At 35.4% G+C, this 21,566-nt stretch overlaps 1 protein-coding gene and 1 pseudogene across 2 annotated transcripts; both read right to left on the bottom strand.

Annotated features, from left to right (window-relative positions):
* Positions 1–133: 133 nt before the first annotated feature.
* Positions 134–16,110, bottom strand: LOC128017269 (nectin-4-like). 2 transcript variants are annotated; one of them, XM_052602571.1, is made up of 11 exons: positions 14,875–16,110; positions 10,947–11,156; positions 10,089–10,256; positions 7,844–8,122; positions 5,630–5,747; positions 3,914–4,065; positions 3,377–3,527; positions 3,194–3,269; positions 2,814–2,870; positions 2,454–2,627; positions 134–1,317 (listed from the first exon to the last, which is right to left on the bottom strand). In XM_052602571.1, the coding sequence occupies exons 1-11, from the start codon at positions 14,921–14,923 to the stop codon at positions 928–930; spliced, it is 1,824 nt and encodes a 607-aa protein (XP_052458531.1). In that variant the 5' UTR covers positions 14,924–16,110; the 3' UTR covers positions 134–927. The 2 variants fall into 2 exon arrangements, with proteins under 2 accessions (XP_052458531.1, XP_052458530.1); XM_052602570.1 differs by having other exon boundaries at positions 10,947–11,159; positions 14,875–16,109.
* A 953-nt stretch (positions 16,111–17,063) lies between these two features.
* LOC128016340 (tRNA methyltransferase 10 homolog A-like) lies at positions 17,064–21,330 on the bottom strand (annotated as a pseudogene).
* Positions 21,331–21,566: the final 236 nt, after the last annotated feature.

The raw sequence follows: 21,566 nt of genomic DNA, 5'->3' as shown, positions 1-21,566 counted from the left end.
ACTAGGCCACAATTTCCCTCATATGCCGGGTTTTTTTATTTTAGTTTTTTTTTTTTTTTTTTCAGCAGTGCATGCAGTAGTTAGGGTTGATTTAATAACCCCCATACACTAAAGTGAAGTAAATACACCAAAGTTACCATCAGGACCCATGGCTTTATATTTTGTGAGACAAAAAGATCACAGGAGCTTGCGGAAATACTACCTTATTAAAACTACATAGATTTTCTAGTACATAATGAAGTATAAATGTTGTAAACAATGACAATGCACTCCTACAACGACAATGACATTATGTGAACATGCAGGAGTTCCATAACATGGTAATGCCATACTTCATAATACTATTCATGCAGTGGCTAGTTTCCAGGCAAAATACATAATACACACATATATTCAAAAAAATATGTCTAAATACCATTTGTACATCTCTGGATTACATACATCAAGGTCAAAAAGTCACAGTGAGGGATTAACTCGGCAGGAAAGAGTCCATGTAGTATTTTCTCCATCAACAGTAATTCAAGTGAAGCCTCAAGTTGCAATAATAATAAAAAAAAGATCTTAATTCCATTCCCTGGTCACACAGAGGAGCTCAACTCTAGCGGATTCCAGTTAATCTGTACCTGAAACATGTTGTGACCCATAATACTCAAGCATCCCAGTTCCAGAATACACAGTGGATTATGCAATTATTTGAGCAATGCTGGTTTACTTTAAATGATGGCCATTTGGTCCATGTTTTTGCCACCTTGAGTAACTATTCATAAAAGTTCAAACAAAAGATCCATTTTTAGGTTAGTTGTCCAGACACAGCCTTTTGTAGAGAGAAATCACAGAGGCACAAATTCTTCTGTTGTAATATCAACTGTTTTTATGTGTCTTTGCAATGAATTTGTCTTGTGACAAAGATGTTTCTAAACAAGCCTTCTAAACGATCTGAGCTCTGTGGATAGGTGGGCTATGTGCTTGAAGGAAAAGTGTTGTGTGAGCCGGAAGAAGGATGTTATTGGGTTTGGACTTGGGTCGCAGTATGCCGTTAGTGTTCTCAAAATGACTGGATAGTGCCTCAGATATCTGTGAACTCGCCGTCTCGCTGCCGCCATTTTCAAAACCGTCAGGCTCCATTAAACCTCTGTGGACTCCTGAATCCGCAGGACTCACGGAACCATTTTCCTCCTCATCTGTAAGAGTAGGGTATGTGGATATTAAGGGCGAATTATGGCCTCTGCTGCCTCCTCTGCTACTTCCTCCAGACTGCGGCCTCCCCTCTGCTGGGAGAATGGCGCTGCCGTTCCGGGACCGGACAATTTCAATAGCCTGTTCCATTGAATAAGAAGAGGGGTGAAGAGGAGGGAAAAGATGGGTTTTCTGAAGAGTATAATTGTAAACATTTGATTATGAGCATTCTTGCATGCACAATTATTTGATAAAGCATATTTTAACTGTGTTAGCATTACTGAACTATTGAGAGTTACTAAAGCTATAAGAACTAGATTTATCAGATCATTAAAAAACAATCTTTTTATTAGAGTATTTGCATGGAATTTGGGGTAAAACCGTAGAAGGTGTCTTACAGTTAGAGTACATTTTGATTACCTGTTACTAATTTTAAAGAAATAAAGGCACATTTTAGATAAACTGATATACTGAATATTAATAACTTAACAAATCATGAAAAGCAGCCCATTTTAACCATATAACATGTTTTTTATAATAAATGATGGGTGGATATTACCAGTTTTACTGTAGAAACAGTAACTTCAAAGATATATGCCAATTTCTCATTTAATATATATATATATTTTTACTATTGTCTTCCAAAAATCCAATGTTGGTACCAATGTTGTAAGAATTGCAAAAGGGGAAAGTTAAATATAGACTACAATTCGAAGGTGCTTTGGGATTCAAAGAAGCTGAACATTTTCAACAAGGCTGCATGTATATGATAAAAAATATTATGTAAATATATTACAATAAAAAAATATATTTTTAATATATAATTTATTTCTGTGACCGCAAAGTGTCACATGATCCTTGAGTTTTGGTCAACATTTTTCATTATTATCAGTGCTGTAACAGTCATATTTTTGTGGAAACCATGACACTTCTTTAATGAGTAGAAAAGCCAAAAGAATAAAATAAAATGTGTCCTTGCTGAATAAAACTATTACAGTAGCTTGAGTATTGACCTCAAGCTATCGAACAGTATGGGACATATACATTTCCCAGTGACTACAAACTAACATTTAATCCCAAACTAGCTAGCCCATAATTATTAAAAAACAATATTAAACAAGTAACATGTTTACAAGAATGCTATAAGCACTTTTATTCACTTACCATTTTTTGAAAAATAAAAATTTTGTGTTCTTTTTCAACATATTGCAGCTCTTTTTGTTAAAGTGGTAAGATATATCAACTGCACAAGCAGCCTCATGACTCTTATCTCATACCTGTGACATGTTACTGTCCATCTCATAAGACTCCATCATCAGCCGAGTGGATTCTCTTTCAGTTCGGTCAATGAATTTTTCTCGACCTCTTCTGGATGTGTTATAAATTACAGGGCGACCGAGTGTGTCCAGCCCTCCCAGGGTGGAACGACTATCCCTGGAGCGAGGACGATCCTGTGAAAGGAAACGTTTTGGGTTTTTAATGTGTGTGCTAGAGAGGAAAACAAAACAAGCCTTATAATTGTGAAGATAATTAAGAATGCATTATATTGTGTATCAGAACGAATAACTGCAGTGTGTGACTGGTAAATGTATAAAATATTTTTTAGGGAAAACGGCATGTGGAAAAATTAGACCAACCAGTGAGGAGAGACTCGTGCGTATTGTCCCTTCGACTCTTAAATGATTATTGTCGTCCTTTAAAAAAAAAAAGACATAAATGGTCAAATGAGAGGGAGGGAGATTCATCCTTGCATACATAATATATACAGTTACCCCTAAAGGCCATATGTAAAACATGTAAAATGTTTCTTATGCAGCAAATCAGCATATAAGAATGATTTCTGAAAGATCGTGTGACACTGAAGACTGGAGAAAAGATGCTGAAAATTAATGCAGCATTAATGAACATAAGAGACTTTGTTTAAACACATTTCAAAAATCTTGCCAACTCCAAACCTTGGAATATCAATAAACAGTTTGTGTATGTGTGTGTGTGTGTGTTTGTGTGTGTGTTTTACCGAGTATCTGTTGTCTGTGCTTCCCGAGTTGACTCTCCTAATCGAGGCTTGTCTTGATAGGGTGCTGATTTCCTCCCTTACAAAAACAGTGACACGTAATCAGACTAAAGTACAGGAATTCTCACAATCAGACCAGTTATGTAAATGATTCTATGTTCAGAAAAGTAAGACAAATCTTCTTACTTTTTTGCATCCAGCTCTGTAGCCAGCTGTTGATTTTTGCGCTTATAGTAGCGGTTTACTGAAATGATCACGATGATAAGAGTGACAACAACCACTGCAGCAACACCAGCAATAACAATAATGAGCACGTAGTTCGGTGGGAGGATTGACTCTAAAAGAGACATGCAACAAAACTTATGAACTTCTTGTACATTGAATTACAGTTGTATTCATCAGTTCTGTCATCATTTGTGTGAATGAGTCAGACTTCTTTATGGGTGCTTTTGTGTTTTTGTTCTTTTAGAGAATGACTTTAGGGAAAAGAGCAGCTTGTATATTCTGCCTAACATCTCCTTTTCATTCCACAGATGAAAAAAATCATACAGGTGTTAAATTACATGAGGGTGAGTAAATGATGAGAGAATCTTAATAATTTGGATGAACTATTCTTATAAGTTGCTAGATTATGAAAAACACAGTTGCACATTATCTTCACTAGATGACAGCATGGTTCACTGCACTTCAACATGGGTGAAGGGATTTCAGTGGGACACACACCTGATATATTTATTGCAATCTCAGCTTTTCCAGATCCCACCAGATTGGTGGTGGTGCAGACATAAACTCCCTTATCCGTCAAGCTCAGGGGCCTGGGAAAGAGCAGACTGCCACCGTCCACAGTCACACCTTCTGGCAGAGCTTCACCTTTCCTGTGTGAACAACGAAATATGATTAATTCCCACAATTAAAAACAACAGAATCTATAGTCTAGGATTCAACACGTGATTTATGCTTAATTATTTACTGAATATTGACTTGATCTGCACCTGAACACGATCCTTCAGAAATCATTCTAATATGATCCTTTTATCATTCTAATTTACGGATTCGCTGCTCAAAAGAGTCATTTCTTGACTTGTAATAATAAATTCTTATTATTATCAATGTTGAAAACAGTTGTGCTGTTTAATATTCTTGTGGAAACCATGATGCATTTTTTTCAGTGAACTTTGATAAGTAGAAATGTCAAAATAATGGAATTTATTTGTTATTTTGTAACATTATAAATGTCTTAACTCTTAACTTTTGACCAATAAAACGTGTCCTTGCTGAATAAAAGTATAAATTTTTTTAAGTGTTACTGACCCCAAACTGTACTGTGGAAACAACAATCTATACTGTAGGATTCTGCACAACTGTTGATTTTTGATTAATTATTTCATGAATATCACCTGAAAATGTCCCTGATCTGTGTCACTTTCAATTAATTTTATCAAGAAATATTTTTTATCATACTATAGCACTGTTTGAAAAAACATTGGAACTAATTTCGTATAATGCTTTAAAGCAGCAGTTCTCAGTTGGTTTTGCATCAGGATCCGATTTTTTTTATGATCAGCACAACAAAATCCGAAACTCAGAACTTAATGTAGTCTAGGTAGTTGTTTTGTTTTGTTTTAGAATGAGGGCTGCCAAGCTAAATACCTATGTTAGCACTTGACAGATTTTAAGTTTTAGTTCCGCCAAGTGCATTTCTCCCCCTTTTTTTAAAAGCTGACAGGCCGGTTTATTTTGCTAAATGTCTAAACGAAATGTCTCCTTAGACAATAAGTCCTTTGTCCACAGCTTATACCAGGAACTATAATTTACATGTTTTGCATACAGCACGCAATTTGCATTAGGACAGTGATAAAAGTCTTCTGAAAACACACATAAAAATGCAGACAAATTCTTCTGACAACATCGTCATAAATCCACTCATCTCCCCCTCACCAGCCTTTCCTCATCCCCCGCTCTCTCCCTCCGTGTGAAAAAGCGCTCAGTCTGTTTGCCGTGCAAGTTGCAACACGACACCAGGCCACAGTTACTTCATTTACTTTGCATACACACCGAGAGAAGCCAGAGAACAGGTTTCCCCACTCGAGGTGGAGAAAACCAGAAAATGTTTGTCTCAGGAATTGCGTGATACTCTAAATGTCCATGTCTACACCCCCTTAGTCACCCGTACTGGAAGCTACCAAAAAAATAGGTGTGTGACTATGACTAATTATTGTTCATGAATGTATTTCAATGACCTCTCGGTGTCAGTATTAATTCTTAAGATTCTACCTATCTGATAGAGTCGATTAAAACTTCATTTAGGCCACAACCTTCTCGTCCACACCTAGAGATTACTCTGGCATGCTGATAGAGAAGCCAACCGTAACAGAATGAAACTGACAAGACAGGATTACAGGAAGATGAACAAACAAACAGATTGAGAGACAGTTTTACCTCATCCAGCTGAATTCCTGAGGTTCTGGATTTCCTTGACCAGTGCAGTGCAGCGCAGCTCCTTGCATTTCAGCATACCAGTCGCCCTCATAGCCAGATATTAATGCATTCGGAGGGTCTATACATACACATGAACACAAATAAAAAGATCTCACAATACGGCATGTCTAACTCACTATTCAGTTTGAACTTGTGATGAACTTCCCGTTTGACCAATAAGTTCACCTGATCCTTTTGTTGACACAGTACAAACTCTTAAATTGGCATTATGAGACATAATAGTTATAAAAACATAGAAATAAATAAAAGGTGCAATTAAATTAAACCCATAAAGACTTTCTTTCCTCTGTGAAACACAAAAGGAGATACAGTACGTTGTTATGTACTAGCTGTTTTTGCAATGCAGTCATATAGAATGAGGACTGGAGCTATATAAAAAAATTATGATAATTTAAGTGAGGAACCAACAAACCAGATTGGTCCGATTTATGAACCATTCAGATTATTTTGTATTTGGCCAACTGAATTGATACCTTGAAAAGTTCAGACTCAAAAGCACATTCTCAGACATTGTTAACTCTTTCATTATCTTGAGTTGCCCAGATTTAAAATTTCAAACTGCTCTTTACACAAAAGTTTCAAAACTATATTGTGCTTTTGAATCCTGTTTGATGTTTAAAAGCACCAAAGTTTTTTTCTTCAGTGTAATTCAATGGGAGAAAAACAACAACAGGAAGAAGCAGGATATTCTTGAGAATTTTTCCATTTGAGTTCCACAGAAGTAAGAACGTCAGCTAGGTTTCTAAAGACATGAAGGTGACTAAATGATGACTGGATTTTCATTCTCAGTGAACCAAAGTGAAGACATTATTATGACTTTAAAAGTATTGATGAATCAGAGACAATAAACAGATGTCCACGTGTCATAACACATCAGAGGGAAGTCACCTACAGTAATTAACAGGCGAAACAACACTTTTGTCATAGTTCTGTTTCGCATGCTGAGTAAACAGGAAAGGTGTTATAAAATTCACAGTTGTTTTCACAATTTCACAAGTTTTAGATTTTGAAATTCACAATCACTTTGAGTCATATCCAGGTGGTGACGTATAAAACTTGATGTGGCTTAATAAAACTTGTGGCGCAACAGTACATCAATCATACTGCTGTAAGGACAACATTAACAATTATTTTGAAGAGAATGTGCTTTGGCAGCTTGTGTTTATTACATGGCTTTGTGACTTAACATCAAGAGACATCAAAATAATTCTTATAACATAGTGCCAAAATGAATTTTTGATTAACTATAGCACTAATTATTCATCGTCTTATAAAAAGTACTTGCAGAAACATACAAAAAAATAAAAAATAATTTAAGAAACGTCTTTATTATATTTATTTAAAACTAGAAATTTGCATTTTCTATTTTTTTCCTGCACAACCACAGAGTTGAGCCTGTTGAGTTGTGTTTTCCAGTGTTGGATATAATTTGTTTTTGTTTGTTTTGTTACCCAGACGTTGGGTTAGTGGCAATCTCACTGACAGATGAATCTATACACCCCTCCCCCCGGAGCCATTATAAAGCTCGGAAGAGCCAGGACATTTTTTAATGTAACTCTGATTGTGATCGTCTGAAAGAAGAAAAGTCATATACTGTACACCTAAGATGGCTTGAGGGAGTAAATCATGGGCTAATTTGAATTTTTGGGTGAACTATCCCTTTAACCAGTGCTGGGTTGCCAAATAACACAGAAATGGTTGTTTTAACCCAGCATTTCTTTTAGAGTGTACTGTATGAAATAAGAAATTGTATTTTAAATAAGTGATTAATGATAATTAAGTACATATAATTCTTCCTCTCCCCAGTTTTAGTAGTGAAACAGTAATTATAAAAAAAAATACTATAATGGATTTTTTTTAATTAAAATTATATACTACAAAATGTTTTTATTTATATATATATATATATATATATATATATATATATATATATATATATATATATATATATATATATATATATATATATATATATATATACTTCATTTGTATAAATGACTGTATTGTACTGAATTAATTAAATTAATTCTGACATCACTAGTGTTACTTTTTGTTATAAGAATCCGAGGGGAAAAGAATGTCACAATAATGTGGAATTTTGACCAAGACATTTCTGATATCCATTTACAATAAGTGTGAGAAATTAGGACTCACAGTGTACTACAAGGTTATTGGAGATCCTCTCTGGAGTTTTCTGCGATGGATGCCAGACCAGACAGTCCAGCTTCTGCCCGTTCATGTTACGGAGAGGGTGGAGAGAAAACTGGATAGAAGCCACCTCACCATCTATGCTACGGTTCTGACTCTGTCCCGCGAGCTCTGTGTCCCAGGAGAGGCCTGCCATCGGTTTAGCCACCGAACGGCATATAGCTGCAGGACGGAACGACTGGTTCTCAACCAGGACGAACGGCGTCAGCGACGTAATGGGTTTAGCTGTGAAATGAAATGACAAATACATAACAAAATGGTCATTTAAAACATAATAAATAGGATTTCAACTACAATTAAGTATCGACAATATTGTTTTTAAACTAAATATTATTTCACCAGAGTCTAATTTATAAAATGTTCTAAAGTGTGAAATGGACATCTCTTGTTTCTAACAGTCTGCTTGAACACAACCATAAACAATACTTCTGAAGAAAATAGCAGTGGCTATTATATGATCTTGTAATCGGAATAACAATGAACACTTTCAGGTTAATACATCCATCATCACTCCCGTTGACGCAGACAATGCTTTTGTGTTATTCTGAGAACAATAACTGTATACTTCATAGCAGTGGTAGCTTTATGGTTAACGGGTTTTGTCTGTACATGAATGGGACATTGAATGAAATGACAATCGTAGTGTTTGAAACAGAGGCTAACATTATCCTTGTGCGGTATCACTGAGGGCGAAATCCTTGACTGCTAACTGCTGCAAAGTCACTGCATATACATCAATATACATACCTCAAATAAACTCTGTTGATTTTAACTCTAACCACTACAAAGAAGCTAAGGGGACATGGTGAAGGAAACTTTTGTGGTCACATTTGCTTGCTAAAGCACTGAAATATAGCCTAATTTTTCCTGCCACCTCATTATACTTTCACGACAAAAGTGTTGTGAGTGAACGCAAAGTTTCTCGTGGGAACACATACAGTAAGTTAAGAGATTGATATCACAGCAGTCTGCTTGCAGGTTTTAATCCGATTTAAGTTGGTGGTTCTTGACCAAAATCAGATACAAATGTCAACCAGAGTTTGTGCTGAAAATCAACACTGCAGTGACGCTGATGGCGTGCTCTCAGACTAAATCTAAAATATCTTAAACTGTGTCCCGAAGATGAACGGAGGTCTCACGGGTTTAGAACAACATGAGGGTGAGTCATTAATGACATAATTTTCTATAATAATAAACTAACTCTTTAAGTACTTTTTGGAGTATCCTTTACTTGAGTTTTTATATTTCAGCCAGCTTTTACTTTTTCTCCAGTACATTTCCTAATTAAAATGTATGCTTTTACTCCAACTCACTTCCCTTAAGTATATTCATTACTTACTACAAAATAGTTAGAAGAACACGGACTGTAGGGACTGTATGGCGTTTGCAAGTCCTAAAAAACACTTTTGCTCACGTGCATACAAGTGCACGCTGCACACAACCGCGGACGATTTCATTGCCCACTCAAGTTGAGTCAGGGGTGCGCCATACAGCATCGTCTGTGATAATATGGTAAGTACTGTTGTAATGATGTGCAATCCTGACATTATCATGTCGGCTATATCACCAACTCACACAGAGTGCACACACATTGATTTATTAGTCTATTAAAACTTAAAAATCCAGGCATTTTTAAATTGAAGACTGAAAAAATGCTTCTCTATGCTATTTATATTTATATAGTTTCATGTAGGCCTAGTTAACTTAATCTGTATCACACAAAGAGTACTGTTTTTCTGCAGATGCATGAATACATTTAATGATCATTTTATACAAGTTCAGTAAAGCAATATGTGTCTTACATTTTATAATATTGCTTGCTTTTTGCTTGATTTTACCAATGATAGTTCCAAACATAGTTCACAGAACTGTTAATGTCTCTGAGCAATGGATGTTGTTTACTCAATGAATGAATGAGCTTTTTGAATGAATGAATGAATGAATATATATACAGTACTTTTACTTTCAATACTTAAGTACATTTGAAGATTTCAAAAATACTTTTCATACTCAAGTACTATAAATGTCACATACTTTAAGACTTTTACTCGAGTAATATTCTAAACAGTGACTTCAACTTCTACCAAAGTCATTTTCTGGTGACATCTGTATTTTATACACCACTGGAGTTTTGTATGACAAAAGTTTCCCGTCTTCTGTTTGCCCATGTAGCCCTGATTAATATACTCACTCCACACAGTGACCAAAATCTCAGTCTCAAAGTTTCCAATGGGGAAGGTGGCGACTTTGCAGATGTATTTGCCCTCATCTATAGTACGTGTGCCCATAATAATCAGAGTAGAGTCTCTTATTGGGTCGCTGGTTGCAAATCGTACACGTCCCAAGTATGCAGGGTTTTCTGTGAGAGGGAAACAGAATGAAACATGACACGTGACAGTAAGATTTGGTTTTTGTGAGGCACCCCAAAAACAGAAAAGCATGCAAAAAAACAAAACGTAAATTAACATGAAGTTTTCTCTCAAAAAATTTAAATTACGAAGAAATATGAAAGATTCTGCACTAATGCATCATGCATGGAAATTATTTGCATTTTTCTTTAAAAAAGTGAACCGAAAACAAAAAAGTGTCTGCTTAATGATTCATTGAAAATGAATGCAAGACGGGAAATGAAAGCAAAAACTGATTCAGCCGTACAGTACAAGTATCGTTAGACTACCAGATTCAAGGCCAAAAATCAGATTAAACCCTGCAGAATGACATATTTGAAATGACTTTGAGTTCCCTATAGAAAATACTGTTAGGAGTCCACAATGGTATAGGATTTAGTTTGAAACAGTTCTTACTCAGAAATAGTGATTAAACTTTTAAATTAATTACAAAGAAATGGAAAGTAACACTTTAAATTAAACATCATAAAAATATAGTTTTTACAGTGTATATTACTTGGACCCCTGTCCACAGAGAGTTCATAGAGGTGTCATATTTTTCTTTGGTGATAACAATATTAGTAAAATTAAAGAACAATTTCATTCTGAAAAATATGTAAGAGTTAAAGTTTTGATATTCGTGAAGTAAAAGATTGTTTTACCTGTCTGGCCATCAGTGTAATGAGCAATGATAATCTGATCTTCCCCTCCATTTGAGTTTACTCGTACCCACGTCACCTGCACCAAATGGATCTTACTGTTGGATACATTGAATCGACAGGGTAAGCGTGTTTCCTCCTCTGCCACAGACTGCAGAGCCCAGGGGGACTCAGGGGGCTCTACAAATTGTTCTTGGTCTCCACTTACACAGGCTGCTGAAAGAGAGAGCAAAGAGAGAGAACATGGTTTTAATCAAATAAAACGAATAAGCTACTTGAGAAGCATTTTTAATATGGTGACAACAGCAATACGATAAAATAAATCCATTCTATTGGATGAACTGTGCTAGATGTTGTTCGTAAAATCAGAAAGCACATCTTTTGAATTCTATATTAATGTGAAAACCATAAACAGTGGAATGATTAATGGATTGGTAGTTATACTATGTGTATTTTATTTGTTATATTTTATATTATTCATAATATTAGATAGACGTAATTATTTATTCAATATTAGTTCCATTTCCTTTGCAGATTTAATAAAGGCAGTATTATTAAAAGAATAGTTCATCCATAAGTGCATTTACCGACAATTTGCTCAACCATTGGTAATCCAGAATGTAGGTGAGTTTGTTTCTACATCAGAAGAGATTTGAAGAAATGTAGTATTACACCACTCTCTCACCAGTGGATCCTTTGCAGTGAATGGGTGCCGTCAGAATGAGAGTTCAAATAGCTCTCCACAAGTAATCCTCACGACTCCAGTCCATCGGTTTACGTCTTGTGAAGTAAAAAGCTGCATGCTTCATCTAAATTCATCATTACAACGTTTTAATTTCAAACTGATGCTTCTGACTAAAATATGAGTCTTCTATACATAATTTTTTCAATGAAAAAGTCATCTTGTCTGAATTAGGAGAGACATATGCACAGATCAAGAATGGTTTACAAGCAAAAAGATTCTGAAACAGATCTAAATGATTATAAAGGTGGATTTTGATTTGGGAAGACAATAGGGAATGGACCTTTTCCACTGGAAGAAGTATTGTTATGGATTATGGTCTTAATTTTGACCATAAGTGATGGATTTGTTTCTTAGAAACATGCTGCTTTTTATGCCATGATACATCATTTCGTGGACTGGAGTCGTGTGGATTATTGTAATGTGTTTTTTTTTTGTTTTTTGGACTCTCATTCTGACGGCACCCATTCACCAGAGTGAGTTTCTTGTAGCACTCATAACTGTGGCATCACAAACTGAATAGCAAGATCTGGCCACAAGTTTAAGGGCCAGACCAAAATAAATCCCATGAATATATATCACACAGCCTAAAGCAGTTCAAGTAGTACCTTTGAAAAATGAGAAATAGCCCCTTTGAGAGAAATATACCTGTATGAAATATACCAGCAGTAAAAGGAAAGAGGTCATCGGTTACCTTCAGTACGGTGGTAACATGAACCCTTCACTTTTCATCACACTGTCACAGAGAACAGAGGGGCGAAGCAGACAGGGGAATAGATATGGATAACAAAATAAAGGAAAGGAAGAGGGGTGAGAGACAAATAGATGTCTGGAAGAGCGTTTGTGGACGAGAGTTAGATATGCTGCTCAACTCATTATGTTTCTCAGGGCTAATTGAAGGCAGACATGCATAAGAAAACATTGAAATTATAGAAGGGCATGCATGCAAAGTTGATTGAATATAAGATGAACTAATAAACTTAGCCTATATTTAAATACAAAAATGAAATATATATTTTATGATTTATGCAAAGTGTAATTTAAATCACCATTATCAATGCAATTTAAAGCAAAATTATAATATATTATTAAAATAATCAATGCATAAAAAAGTTTATATATGAATAAGAAATACATTATGTTTATTGTTATTTGCAGTAACAAATCATTTGCAGAGTCACAAACTATTATCTGTACAATTATTGGGACTCCATGCCTGCACCTTTCAAGAGCTTTGGGATCTCAGCTCAGGGCAGAAATTAATCTATTATCCCTTTAATTCTTTAGTTTCTGAGTCACTTTATCTCTAGATTGAATTTTATGTCAGTAACTCAGATCCTTGACCATTACGCCGCTGCAGTCAATTGTCCAGTTTGCAAAGACTAGAGGATTACATCAATGAACTGTAATGATGAGCCTCACAGACATAAGCTTGTTGACAAATTTCTGACATAGATCTTCTGTCACTGTGTCACACAACATGATTTATCAGTATGTTCCTGAGTCAACATCCATCATCTGTTGCCTAATCCTAGCCCTAAAATCAGGGGACAGTTGACTACTAATATACTCTTTAACTAGATGCTTTATAGAATACACAAAAAAAATTTAAGTGAAATTCAGCCAAGTATGGTGACCCATACTCAGAATTTGTGCTCTGCATTTAACCCATCCGAAATGCACACACACAGAGCAGTGAACACACACACACTGTGAACACACACCCGGAGCAGTGGGCAGCCATTTATGCTGCAGCGCCCGGGGAGCAGTTGGGGGTTCGATGCCTTGCTCAAGGGCACCTAAGTCGTGGTATTAAGGTGGAGAGAAAACTGTACATGCACTCCCCCCACCCACAATTCCGTCCGGCCCAAGACTAGAACCCACAACCCTTCGATTGGGAGTCCAACCCTCTAACCATTAGGCCACGACTTCCCTATGAATTGCCTATGAAACCATTTTTACTCCGAAATCCTTTATATGCTATATAGTTTTCATTTGATGGTTTTCTAAAGAATATCAACGGTATTTGCTGGCAATACAAGTTATTTAAAGGCATTTAAAGGTTATTTAAAGGCATCACGTTGGGGTAAAATGTTTCCTCTTCATGATTAAATCCAGACTCAAGGGAAGTCGTGGCCTAATGGTTAGAGAGTCGGACTCCCAATCGAAAGGTTGTGAGTTCGAGTCCTGGGCCAGCAGGAATTGTGGGTGGGTGGGTGAGGGGAGTGCAGTTTTCTCTCCACCTTAATACCACGACTTAGGTGCCCTTGAGCAAGGCATCGAACCCCCAACTGCTCCCCGGGCGCCGCAGCATAAATGGCTGCCCACTGCTCCGGGTGTGTGTTCACAGTGTGTGTGCCCTTCGGATGGGTTAAATGCAGAGCACAAATTCTGAGTATGGGTCACCATACTTAGCTGAATGTCAGGTCACTTTCCTTTCCTTGGATAATTAGTTTTATTTTTGTCTCAACAGCCAAACATTGTCTAGCAACCAAATAATTTAGCATATCCATAATGGCATTAAAAACAACATCAGTACAGTGTGTTTGTATTGTTGGAGGCTATTATGACAATTTAGTCATTCTGGTGTCAAAAAGCAGAAGTAAAACAATTAAAAACAGATTGTTCCTGGTTGGAAAATAATGAACAAAATCTCAAGTATAAATAGAAACAGATTACGTGCATTGTTATTTGCAGATCAATATATATCCAGGATTGGAAATTTGGTCATCTATTTACAGTAGCCTATATGACTGCCTGCCTGGCGAAACTGAACTTCAAACCCCTTACAATTATTAAAAACTATAATAATGGTCAACCGTGCATTAACACATGAGCACATCTCTATGAATAGCTCATACACAGGAAAAAATAAAAAAATGTAAGCTACGTTGACAACACCCTCAAATTCATTACGCCCTTCTTCTCACAACTTCATCAACCCATAAAACACTCCTTAAGACGCCAAGACATTGTGTGTGCGCGCGCATGAGTAGGGAGCGCCATTCACATTGATTCACACTCAGTTTGTCATCAGAACCAGTTCTTCCAGTAATATTAGACAACCGAATACGTGTTGTGAAGCTCTTTTTTCTAAACTTTTGACCCCAAATCCTGCAACATGTTTTAAAATTTTATATATATATATATATATATATATATATATATATATAAATATAAATGTCTCACCTGAGTTCCAGATGATCAGTACAGCAAGAATATATGTAACTGTCTTCATCGTCCACCAGTTCAGCCTTTCAGCCGAGCCCAGGTTATCAGTTCAGCGATCTCAATGTGACATTATTGTGTCATTATTAATATACCAGTTGAGTGTCCATCTCAAGAGCTACTTGTATTCCCAATCAATCCAGTCAGTCAGGAGATGTTGGAGAAGAGACAGACAGACTCTCATGGGCTAGAAAAAGATCAGGAGGTGGAGATCCAGCGCAGAAAACCGAAATCATACGTTCAGAATCAACATCTGAGATATGTCGTTTAATTCATTTGAAGTACAAAAAAAATAAAAAATAAAAAATAAAATAAGGAATCAACATCAATAAATACAATGTTTATGCATTATATCCAGAAAAGTGAACGCATCTCCGAGCGCAAGTCCTCACGGGAGCGCACAAAAAATATTCCAGTTTATTGCGTTTTCGTATTGTTTTAAGATCTACGACATGTGAAATGAGGAGAAAAACGGAGTATTTCCATTATTCTTCCGACCTTCTGGTTGAAATTGCATGAAAATGCTCTGAGAGAAGGAAATGTCTTACAGACACCTGTTGTTAAAGGCAGCTCTCCACATGTTGTTACGCGCTCTGCTCAACTCAACTTTCCAGTTTTTAATCCGGGTGTTTCTTTCCAATCTGATGAGTCAATCTAGCTACTATCTAGCTACCGATTCAATATTCTGTAATTGCTTAATCGTTTGCGATCTTTAATGTTCGATTTCACTTTAACAGGTTTTTTTTTCTGCCGTAATGTTCCAGTGAAAAAAAAAAAAAAAAAAAAAAAACTTTATTCTGAAGAAGATACCAGTGATTTTCTATTTCCCCTGGATAAAAGAAGAAAAAAAGAAAACACATTGCTTAATATCCAATGAGGTCCTGGTGGATAAACTACAATACAGTGCATCTGATTTATTAATTTTTGCAAGTGTTGACATAATTAGCATGTGTATGAAAGCTACGGATCTGCCAGATTTACCGTATCTTGTTGCATTCTTGGCCTAAAGGAAAGAGAGCAGCAAAACCTGTAAACCTGTTCTCCCTCCTGAAAACAGTTAAAGCCTCGGGCACTTTTACCCAGTTCAATATAATAGTGTTCCATACCAGGGTTTGAGCTGAAAAAGCTCTCACTGTGATGGGCATTTCTGTCTGCTTTGAATGTCCAGAAATTATATTCATGTTGAATTTTATTTAATTGCAAAGATCTGACTAAATTTTGCTGTATTATACTATTTATTTCTCAAACAAATTGTTCAAAAATTTTCAATAATATTGTAAAAAAAAAAAAAAAAAAAAAAAAAAAATATGCCAATGAAGACCTTAAAAAAGCTTCAAATATTATTTGAACAAAATCAAGATATATTGTGAAAATATTTACAGAGATAAAACTGAACTGAATCAAGAATAGTAAAATATATTTCTATTAAACCTCATGACTTTTAACATTTCATTTAATCACATGTATATATTTTTTTATGAATCCAGGTGACATCTAGGGGACAATTTGAGTAGTTCTCAAACAAACCAAAACTTAAAAAAAAAAAAAAAAATAGAACCACTAGCCTGATTTACAATACATTAATCGATATTTTAACAGTTAACTTTATATTAACGTCTACATTTAGGTTTTTTGATATTAATTTTTTTAGTCATTTTTTGATGCAGATTATCAGAATATTAATAATAGATCAAATACAATACGTATGTAGACCATCACTTCATTCACATGTATTAAGATCTAAGGTAAGATCTTAATGTCTGAGACTGAGATAACATTTGCTTAAAAACATCAGCATCTCAAATACATGTGATATTTCATTAATCTGAAAATACAATTGAACAAACACATGACAGCAACAAATGATGAAACTACTTGAGATCAAGTTTTGCCCTGTTTTCTCTCTTACTGGAATCGGAGTGTTATGTACCTCCCTTTTGCGCTCTGATTGGTCTTTTGTGATATTTTTCTTTTCCGAGATTGGATGACTTACATCAGAGTCTTGCTCTGTCTGAGCTTGTTCTCTTGGCCCACAGGTGCAACGCCCACTGCGACAGATCAGCAAAAACAGCTACTATGCAGAGTCAGTTTCTTAGTAAAAAAAAAAAAAACAAACAAAAAAAGCTTGTTATAAAATAAATTTTCCCCATTTTTTTTTTTTTAAGATCTACACAAAATTGTTTGTTGGTTATGCTTGTACAGTACATGGAAAAATCTAAAAAGGGGTATTTTCTCTTTTTTTTATTTTTTCCATCACATGTGTTTCAACAAAAACACCTTCAAATACAAACCTCTGCATGAAGCATTTCAAACTGAGAAATCAGAACACAACCAATTTAAATAAATGCCTAAAAGATGAAACAGCTTAAATATTAAACAGTTTTGCTCACTGGAATCTGGTTTGTGTTCTTCCTCTTTGCTTTCTAAATGGTCCTTAGAGTACGTACTCTTTTCTGAGATTAGGTGTTCTGTGTCTGAGTCTTCATCAGAGTCTTCCTCGTCATTGCCCTCTCCGAGCTTGTTCTCTTGGCCCACTGGCACAGCTCCCTTCCTCTGTGCCAGGACGGTAAAGAAAGCATCCTGCCAGTCTCGTTTCTCCAGGAATGCTAGAATGATTTCAAAAACTGCAGCAAGGGGGGAAATGATTCGTTAATTTCTACCAGAAAACTTAATAGTGTATTACAGAAGAAGTGTCATTTCAATGCATATCTAGATAGAGAATGTGTGGAAGGGAATCTCACCGTGATTGACAGCCAGCACCTTGCGGCTATTCATCTTGACAAAACTGCCCAGCGGAAGCTGAGCATGAGCAATACCCAGCTCTTGGGCTCGATCAAATGTGATTCCCTGTAATAGAGCATTTGAATTCCTTTTTGAAGGCTTTTAATGACCTCAGGGTAAAAATACAAATCTGTCGACAAGTGTCACCCCTATATTAAGCACAGAATAAATTCTTTATCTCTGTGCAGTCAGGACATGCAAATTTGATCGTTTTGGTAAAAGGCCCCCCCTAAAAAGTACATATTAATAGCTTTTGAAAGGGTTTCTCCCCAGTGACAGTTTTGTATCTCAGAGTGTAGGGTAAAGTTCCTCTTTTAGTTCTAATAAGTCACTCACCTTATGGTGGTTGTGGTCCACCAGACCTCCAAGCACATAGGCTTTGGCCTCATCCAGTTCTTGCAGCACATGGGGTGAATCCGAGGTGAGGTAGACCAGGTCCTCCTTCTTCAGGATTTCATGAAATGCATCAGGCCTGAAATGGACATCCTACACCACATTGAAATTTAGATGAGATGTGTTAAAGGCATTGCTTTCCATTATCCAACATTTATACCTCGTTACTCGTTCTAGTGCTGCAAACTTTGTCATTATGAATCATGATTCGTGCAGAACTAATGAGTTTTCTTGTGTGGGTGATGGACGGGCTCAACAATGTACAAAACATTGGCAACACAAAAACATAGGAAGAATTTGAAGCATTGAATAAATGTCAGATATGCATTTTGTATACACAAGTCTAAAACGTACATTATGATTTGTTTATTAGATTAGATTAGATTCAACTTTATTGTCATTGCACATGTAAGGTACAAGGCAACAAATGCAGTTAGCATCTAACCAGAAGTGCAATAAGCAGTAAGTACAGAATATAAAAGGTCTACATATGTACCATAACTATACAGATAAGGCAGTATTATTAATTTGCAGTATTATTAAAATATATTATTTTGCAGATTTTAAATACTATCAGCATGATATACAGATAGGTATACTATGAACATACTATACAGATTGATTATGTAAAAAACATCATTTATACTAGTGCAATGGACAGTAAAGTGCACAGAAAATATTTCAGTGTGCAAATGGATTACTCAGTATTCTGGATGAACAGACAGTGGGGAAAGTAATAAAAAGTTTACTGTTTTTTGCTTGTAGTAAATAAATAAATAATTATACATATAAAAGATTTTATTTTTTTATTTTTTGTCTTGCTAAAATAGTTTCACAACAGCAAACCATATTTACTGTCAGATGACATTAAAAACGTGAAAAAAAAACAATAATTATTTGTAATATGTATTACTGGTGTTATAACATCATACCTTCCAGTTGACCCAGCCTTTGTTAATTTCGTCCATGACTTGCTTTAACTGACCGCCATGACTTGTGAGGTAAAACTGAGGATGTGAAATGGCTGTTAAATGAATGCTCGCCTTTAAGTTTGATCTTAAAGATCACATTTTTATTATATCCATTTGAAGGAAATACTTGCCTGTACAGGATGTAGTGTGCATCTGTTTTCAGCATAGCACCTCTGAATCTGCTTGTGAAGTTTCTTTACATCCTACACATAATGAAACAAAAATTTCAATCAGTGATGGAACTTTAAAGAAGGAATTCTGTGTTTAAGTGTGTCATACATTTGATTCTGGCAAACACTGCAATGCAACATACAAATAAATGTATTAAAATTATGCCTTTTACTGTACTGAATTTGATGTTATTATAACGTCACATAAAAAGTGCTGGGCTTCATCATACCTTGAGCAACATGAGGTTATCAAAGCTGCAGTCTATGACCAGCCTGAGAGAGCTGGGCTCTGGCGACCTGCGCAAACGCTTCTTTGCTGTCCACTCCGCTCCATCTTCAGCCTGTGCTTGTCTCTCCAGTTTCCTCTGTTGTTTTCTCTCTTTACGCTTCTGCCTTTTCATAAAACAAGGAACAATTAAAGCTTCTAATAAATAAAATACTACTAACTATAGGCTGATTTCTAAACTTTGAACTTTGTCTAAGGTTTTTAAATCTCTTATTAGAGAGCAATTGATTTCATATTTTAAAGAACATTATATTTTATCACATAATCATTCTGGTTTTAGGAAACAGCACAGTACAAACACAGCTGCAATCAGGGTTATGATTTCATTGAGGCGCTCGATAAAGGTCATTGTTGTGTATCACTTTTTATCGATTTGTCCAAGGCTTTCAATACCATTGTTTTCAGTTTATTAAAAACTAGACTGAAACAAATTGGAAGGTCAAATTAGACAACTTCTTGGTTCGAAAGCTACTTAGTGTGTAGAACAAAATGTGTGCAGACGGAAGGCCATTCATCTGCACCATTGCAGATTATGAGGGGTGTTCCTCAGGGATCTGTTTTGGGGCCTCTGCTTTTTATTATTTATATTAATGATCTTTACTTTAATATCAGTCAATATTCATTTTTAAGCTGATGACACTGTGATTTATTGTAGTGCAACTAAATTAGACCAAGCAGTGTCCTTACTCCAGAGTGCTTCTGATGTTATGCAACAAAGGCTTTGTGGCTTAAAACTGACTTTGAATGTGACTAAAACTAAAGCTTTGTTATTTTCAATATCAAAGAAGCAAGTTGCATATCAACTATCACTCAAAACCTCACAGGGTCCTATAATTGATGTAGTGACAGAATATTAGTATCTCAGTTTTATGCTTGATGACTCCTTTTTATCTTTTTAATCTTATATTAATCAACTAAGGACAAAACTAAAGGCAAAGCTTGGGTTCGATTACAGAATTTAACCCTGCTTTTCATCCAAGGCAAGAAGAAGATGGGTTTCTGACACATTTATGTCAGTCCTTGATTATGGAGACATTCTCTATAAATCGGCATCTACCAAACTTTTAGGTTCTTTGGACACTCTTTATCACGCTGCGCTCAGATTTATATTAAATTGTAATGTTAATACCCATCATTGCAATTTGTATAATAGAGTTGGTTGGACGTCATTATCAATGCTCCAACGTAACCATTGGTACACGTTTATCTATAGGAAGGATTAATTTGTAAATGTTTTTAATTGTTGTCAACACATTGCTTTAGTGTTCTTCTTCTGAAATGTAGTGCTGTACCTTGGCCAGGTCACTGTTTAATTTCAGAAAGTTTTACCTGGTTAAATAAAGGACAAAAGAAAAATTTCCAAAAAACTATATAAAACTGATAAAAAATAAAATAAAATAAAAGTTTGTTCTTCGAAATGTTAATTAATTAAACATCACTAAAACAAAACAAAATATAAATATTGCATGAAAAGCATACTTTTTTCATCCTTTCATACTTTTTTTCAATATTAGAAATGCCGTCTTGAATTAAAATGAAAATATACATATAAAACATAAAAATATATACTAATGAAAGCCCATTAAAATATTAATAAATATGATTATATTAAAACTACACAGCTTACTTGCGAAGTTCTCTCTGTTCTTCCCACTGTTGATTCTTGAGAAGTCTCTTCTTTTGTCTTTTAGACAGTGTTTCAGTTTCTCCAGTCTGTACGGTCTCATTTTCATCCTTTGCAGATTCATTTTCAGTTTGCACATTTATGGCTGCTCTCCTGCACAGCAGGTTTATCGGCCAAATCGGTGGCCATTTAATGTGAAGATCCTGGAGTACCAACAACGAAACAAATGTTAAGAGATTTTTTTTTCCAATATATTTGGATATTTCCATTATGATTACTTGAAAATGACTCCGCATTCAATTCAAATAAAACAAGCATGTTCTTGAAATACAGCATTCATTTTGGCTTGAAAATGCTAAAAATATTTTTGTTGTCATTTGAGGGGAAGATGCTTTTGAGCCTTTATTCTGGAGGCTTTTTTCATTAGC

The sequence above is a fragment of the Carassius gibelio genome, chromosome A7 (assembly GCF_023724105.1).
Source record: "Carassius gibelio isolate Cgi1373 ecotype wild population from Czech Republic chromosome A7, carGib1.2-hapl.c, whole genome shotgun sequence".
Classification (NCBI taxonomy): Eukaryota; Metazoa; Chordata; class Actinopteri; order Cypriniformes; family Cyprinidae; genus Carassius; species Carassius gibelio.
This window is presented reverse-complemented; position numbering and strand designations above follow the sequence as displayed.

What these genes read in the sequence shown, in the direction of transcription:
- LOC128017269 (XM_052602570.1), bottom strand. Translation starts at nt 14,923, where the DNA reads ATGAAGACAGTTACATATATTCTTGCTGTACTGATCATCTGGAACTCA. An exon ending in TTACACTGATGGCCAGACAG is followed by an intron (nt 10,257 to 10,946) that starts GTAAAACAATCT and finishes TCCCTCTCACAG; the next exon opens with AAAACCCTGCATACTTGGGA. An exon ending in GATTTTGGTCACTGTGTGGA is followed by an intron (nt 8,123 to 10,088) that starts GTGAGTATATTA and finishes TTCATTTCACAG; the next exon opens with CTAAACCCATTACGTCGCTG.